Source organism: Mustela nigripes, chromosome 8, assembly GCF_022355385.1.
Source record: "Mustela nigripes isolate SB6536 chromosome 8, MUSNIG.SB6536, whole genome shotgun sequence".
NCBI classification, from domain to species: domain Eukaryota; kingdom Metazoa; phylum Chordata; class Mammalia; order Carnivora; family Mustelidae; genus Mustela; species Mustela nigripes.
In genome coordinates, this window is record NC_081564.1 from 65,163,539 (window position 1) to 65,169,871 (window position 6,333).

Genomic DNA, 6,333 nt, shown 5'->3' on the forward strand with positions numbered 1-6,333 from the left:
TCCCTTGTATGATTATATGATTATTGATGTCATTAAAAGTGCATTCATCAGACCTGGCTGTCAGAGAGTTGCACTTATTTTATGCCCACAAGCAGTTTTGAGGTAAATCTCTTGCTTTAGGGCATTAGTTGATCAATACAGACATCTATAGTGAGGTATTGTTTCCCACCTCCTGCATGACTCCATTTTCCTAAGGCATTCTGGGGATCTGGTCTTCCTTTCAATAAGAAGTCACTCCAGATGGGATGGGGAGACCCAGGAGAAGGTACCCTACAAAATAACATTTCTTCTGCAGTCCCCTGCCTTTGCAGGAGGGGCAGCTGGTCCAGGGAGAGGCCTTGAAAAGAAATATAACAACTGCCTGTCACCCCCAACTCTATAATTTCCTTCAGGGTAGTCTGTTTCCTTCCTGGGTTTTAGTCCTATCTCAAGTCCCCTTTTGATCTTTGATATTTATAGGACTAACATTCTTGCAGTCCAAGGCCAAAACCTCCCCAGTATTGCCTCCAGTTACTTATAAGGAGAGAATCCGTCTCATTAAATTCTGTATTTTGAAGACTTAGCACTGATAACACACTTGGCAATGGTCAGTATTGCTGAACTGAACTCCTAAAATGTGAGTTTAATGGTTTCTCCTCTGTTAAAGTTTCCTTCTTGCCCTCTGTTCCTTTCCCACCTTCTCCTCCCATTCAGCCACAACTCTCTGCTGTCTCAGTCCGCTCTGGGTTCATTCAGACACACCAGGTATTCAATTTCATCTTCTTGGAGCCTGGTTTGCCAGAACCTACTTTTAACACCAAACTGACCTGAGGTTCCTCTGCACCCAGTACATAAGGAGACCCAGGGAGCTCACCTCATCATCCTGGAAATTTCCTTTCCTTTCTGTTTCTTGAATCCCACGAAGCCCTTTGGTTTGGTTTATGCTCTCCCTTTGGTCTTCTAGTACTTTCCTGAGAAAAGGTGTACGGGAGGTACATACTCACAGGCTTTGCATTTTGAACATAACTTAAGTCTGTCCCCTTAGTTGTTTGATCAAGATGTAGACTTCTACATTGGAAATTATTTTTCCTCAGAAGTTTGAAGGTGTCGCTCTATTTTTTCTTACTGTCTTGCACTGCTGATGGGAAGACTTATTACTGATCCTTTGTCTGTAACCTGTTTTTGTCTCTGGAAGCTTTAACAATCCTCTTTGTTCATGGGGTCCTGAGACTTCACCATGATTGGAGTCGGCAGTCTGCTTACAGTCTTGGTGCTGGCATGAGACCAGAATCCGAGCCACAGGCCCTGGGCTCTCACCATTTGGGTTCAAGTCCCCTGCCACCGTTCTCTAACTTTCTTACCTCAGGCAAGCTACTCAACCTCTGTGCCTCAGTTTCTTCACCTTAAAATGGCTTAAAAAATAGTACCTAACTTGTAGGGCTGTTGTGAGAATTCAGTGAGTTATTATCTATAAAATGCTAAAGCCAGTGCCTGCCACTTAGAACTACTCCATAAGCAACAGTTTTTATTCACATTTCAAATACAAAAAAATAGTTTCCTCAACTTGCGCAACATTTCCTTGACCCTGTGCCTTGAATAGAAATCTTGGCCTTGAGAGGGGGAGTGGCTGCACAGAGGGAGAGGGTCTGGGTCTCAGATGTGAAATGAAATTTCAACAGGGCAAGTACGGTAAAGAACAAAGCGGATGCAAAAAAGCAAGAGGTGATTGTTATGGCTGCGGAAGCACCCCCAGACTCTGGATTCTCAGCTCAGGACTAGAGGAATAATGAGTAAGGAAAAAATAGAATCTCTAAAGAAATCTAGTCACCCCAAATTAGGACTCACATATGCTCCCTGAAAGGGTGTTTTCATTTTCTGATGCAAAAGGGACTATCAGGACAGAGATTCAGAATGAGAGTAAGAAGAACAGGAACACCTGTGTCTTTATGAGTGAGAGACATCTGCTGATACAGAAAGGCATTGCCTAATTCCTGGACCAGGAAATCAAATAGATGTTGCTCTCCCGTCTAGGAACCTGAAATTTTAACATATAAAGAGTTTACAAACTCACACATAAAATCATCTATGAATAGGAATGGTAATTCAGGGTAACCAAAGAGCCCCAGTTAATGAGGGGGAAGCTCTATCTTACTAAATAGTGCCAAATAATACATTTGGAATGAAAAAAATTTTTTTAAATCATGATTTTGCACCACTCTTATGAAATAACCTATTCAAAGATCATTAACAGAAGCTAAAACCACTAGTTGAAAGGGGTTGGGAAAATAGGTATGTACACAGTGCCAAAGTATTGTACATAGGATACTTATTACTTTATAGTGGAGGTCAACAGATGATCCCAGTAATTGAACAGCACATCACTAATTGTGAGACATGCTAACATGTGGATCCCGACATAATGAATTTGAAAATATATCATCATCTATGAAATATACTTGCCAAAAATCATTACCCTGATTCTAATTAAACTTTTAATCTAAATTCCATCTTAGAGGGCAGGGCACAGAGGAACCAGTTACAACAATACTGTGAGGAAAACATCAGGAAAGTCCAGAATGTGCCTTATCTTGGTCAAGGCAAAGTCTAAAGAAATGGCAAGGAGACTGGTCTAGATGCTAAGAGATTTGAGATATAACGAAATGTAATGCATGATTCTTGATTAGATTTGAGTTAGAAAAGATATTTCGGGGATCACTGGAGAAATCGAATATGGAATGAGCATTAGACATATTTTGCAATCAGTGTTAATTCTGTTGGGTGTCATAATAGTACTGAAGCTATGTAAGAAAATGTTCTTACTGGGGGAAATGCATGCTAAGGCATTTAGGGGTGGGGTTTCATGACGTAATTTGAAATGATTTCGCTGGATAAATAGATATGAAGCAGATACAACAAAATGTTAATTGCTGTTCAGTCAAGATGGAAGGTTTGTGGATATCCATTGCTTTATTCCACTTTTCTGCTTGGAAATTTTATATTAAGAAGTTTAGGGAATTGGCTTGCAGATGCAAATTTGTATAAACCTGGCCTGACAGTGTTTTGGGAGAAGAAGGCATGCAGGGCTCAAATGGCCACATTTCCGTTGGGCACGCTGGAAGGAGCTTTGCTCTTTTGAATTCCGCAGAGCAATGGCGTGAGACAGTCATTCACTCCAGAATGTGAGAGAGTTTGGGAAGAATTAATGCACATTCCAGAGTGCCCAAATTATTGTCAGGAATAATAACTCACTGGCAGCATCAGACTGAATTATTCATGGTACGAAAGCAATGGGAATGCTCACGTGCGGTGGTTGTTAGTTGGAATTTTCCCCCAAATTAAGTCACTTTAAAATTCTCTCTTTTACCTAAGGTATTGTGAGGATGTATTTTCTTTCTTTCTTCTTCTTTTTTTTTTTTTGGCCAAGTCTTTCTCCCAAACAACGTGAGGTAATTATCCTGTTCGCTCAGGTACAGATGTAAAGTTAAAATGCAGAACTGCTTCCTACGATGCTAAACTGTTCTTAAAATGTTGCTTAAGAAGGGAGTTGACTGCTCTAACCGGTTCCTCTGTTTCCCACATGATCTCAGGGAGCTGGACTGTGCCATGCTACGCCGCCTGGAGAAGAGGATACTGGTTGATCTCCCCAGCCAGGAGGCCAGGCAGGCCATGATCCACCACTGGCTGCCCCCTGTGAGCAAGAGCAGAGCCCTGGAGCTGCGCACAGAGCTGGATTACAGTGTGCTGAGCCGGGTAAGCTGCCTGGAAGGCGCCCCTGCAGGCCAAGCAGCCGCCGCTGGAATCTTCTGAGCAGGGTTCTTGTGAGCTGGTTTGGGGCATATTCCTGGAATCACTTAGAAAAGACTCGAGCAGCCCCAGCAATGCAATGCACCTCTCCTTCGTGAGTGAGCTCTCTGTTCCTCAGAAACATTCAAGCAGGGAGAAATAGTATGACGTAGAGGAAACAGCATAGGGTTTTGACTCAGAGAACTATGTTCACATCCTGGTCTTGCCCCTTACTAGCCGTGAGGTCTCAGGAAAACCACGGACTTTCTCAGTCTGTTTCCTCATCTGCGAAACAGGTAACCAATATGCCATGAAGGATTGCTGAGATGATTCAAGTCTTTCACACATGGAAATGGAGGTACATGTATGCTCCGCTCATTGTCACTGGCGTCACTCGCTGCCTCCTCTGAGTGGACCCTGGAACAAACATCCTCTGGCCATCTGCATGATGTTCTTTGAGGTTCCTCAAAGGCAGGTGTGATCTTACAAGAACAAAAGTGTCTACCAAATTTGGTCATGCTTGGATGTGAGCACAAGGGCCCCATTAGGCTACCGTGGATGGTCTAGTCTTTCGTCAGCACCTTCCAGCGTGCATCTGGATGGGGTCAGGAAGCCGTTTACGCTCCAGCGTCTCAGGTCGCCAAACACATAAGCAGCCCCAGACATTACAGATCTGGGAATCTGCGTGGTGTTTGTGGCGGACGGAGACAGGTTCTAAACAGGGGCTCTTTTTATTTATTTAAGTTCAGTTAGCCAACATATAGTACATCATTCGTTTCTGACGTAGTATTCAATGATTCATTGCTCGTGTACCGCGTCTTGCCTGTGAGAGCGTAATCACCACCGGCACTGCACCTGCTGACCCACGGCTGCTCTGCGGCTGTTTCAGGAGACGGAGGGCTACTCGGGCTCCGACATTAAGCTCGTCTGCAGGGAAGCGGCCATGCGGACTGTGAGAAAGATCTTCAGTGCCCTTGAAAATCACCAGTCAGGTATGGTTGGGATCACAGCGGGGGTGCTCTGGGAGAGAAAGCTCTTTAAAAACCCAACTTTCCCCAGCAGATGGAGCCTTGCTCCTGTTCTTGGCTGTTCTTTGCGCTTGCGAACGTTCTTTGGTCCAACTGTCCTCGGCGTACTCAACTCATTTCTCCTCTGGTGTTGTTTTGGATCAACTTCGCCCCAGCTGATCAACTCCTTAAGGCTCAGGCTTTTATTTCTTTGGCACACTATGACGTGGGCGGGATCCATCTGCTGCACTGTGTTACTTTTAAACACTGCTTTGATAGGGAGACATTTAAGTCCCATTTTTTTATCTGGGCTTCAGGGGCTGAGTTGCGCATTAAAGAATTCCTTCCCCAGCTCTCTTTAGTCTTGCCTTTTGCTGCATTAACGATTAAGAATGCTGCATTATGCAGGGGCGCCTGGGTGGCTCAGTGGGTTAAGCCGCTGCCTTTGGCTCAGGTCATGATCTCACGTCCTGGGATCGAGTCCCACATGGGGCTCTCTGCTCAGCAGGGAGCCTGCTTCCTCCTTTCTCTCTCTCTGCCTGCCTCTCCAACTACTTGTGATTTCTCTCTGTCAAATAAATAAATAAAATCTTAAAAAAAAAAAATGCTGCATTATGCATTGTCTTGAAAAAAGGTCTATTAGCATTTTAAGAGCGCTGATGGAGGTAAGGTCAGTTACTGTGCTGTTGTGTTTTGATCCAGAGAGCAGCAATTTACCTGGAATCCAGCTGGATACAGTGACCACTGCTGACTTCTTAGATGTGCTAGCTCACACCAAGCCTTCAGCAAAGAATCTGACTCAGAGATACTCCGCCTGGCAAAGTCAGTTCGAGTCTGTATGAAATCACACCGACCCTGACCGGGCCACAAAGACCACCATGGAGGCCTTCCCATTTATTAGTGTAAACAGGAGACGAACATGATGGTTGGGAGAGAAAAGAGAAAATTATACTTGAAGACTGAGTTCGTTTGAACAACTGGACTGTTTTGGAAATGAGAGATACTTTTGTTAACCTTTCCTGCCTGATGCCAGCAGAACATGGAAGATGTCAGTTACAGGTGTTCAGGCTATTAGTCGCGCGATGCAGACTTCTCCCCCTCCCACTGAGACTCCCTACACTTTGATGAACTATTTCTTACGGTGTTCTGTGTTTGTGAGTTGGTGTTTTCATTCTGAAGAAAAAGATGTAGTGTTGGAAGCTGTGCTGGAATGCACAGTGCCTCCAAGTTGGGAGGTGGTGGGAGGCCCGTGGAAGCAAAGCGTGACAGACCATCCGGCCAGTTGACGGGCTTGCGGGGGGTTAAGAAGGGGTGCGGGAAGGACACATGGTGTTTTTTTCTGACGACGTCCTGAGTGTCATCAGCTCTCCCTAACTCTGACCCCAGCCAGTTTTCTCAGCAGCAAAGCCTCAGCAGACTAGCCCCCCCAACGGAAGTCGCTGCTCTACCTTGGGGGGAGGAGCTTCAGGAGCCTCCAGCCCCCAGCTCCCAGTCCCAGCGTCCCTAACATCTTCCCACTCTTCAGGGCACGTGTGCTCTGCCCTCTCCTGATGGCCACAGCTCC

General features: G+C 45.1%; 1 protein-coding gene across 1 annotated transcript in view; it reads left to right on the top strand.

Moving 5' to 3' along the window:
- The window catches only part of KATNAL2 (katanin catalytic subunit A1 like 2), a 39,810-nt gene extending 33,477 nt beyond the window's left edge, over positions 1 to 6,333 (top strand). The window contains exons 12-14 of the mRNA XM_059410059.1: positions 3,567 to 3,729; positions 4,652 to 4,754; positions 5,472 to 6,333. Coding sequence (XP_059266042.1) covers positions 3,567 to 3,729; positions 4,652 to 4,754; positions 5,472 to 5,611 — 406 coding nt within the window. The 3' untranslated portion in view covers positions 5,612 to 6,333. The remainder of the gene's footprint in view (positions 1 to 3,566; positions 3,730 to 4,651; positions 4,755 to 5,471) is intronic.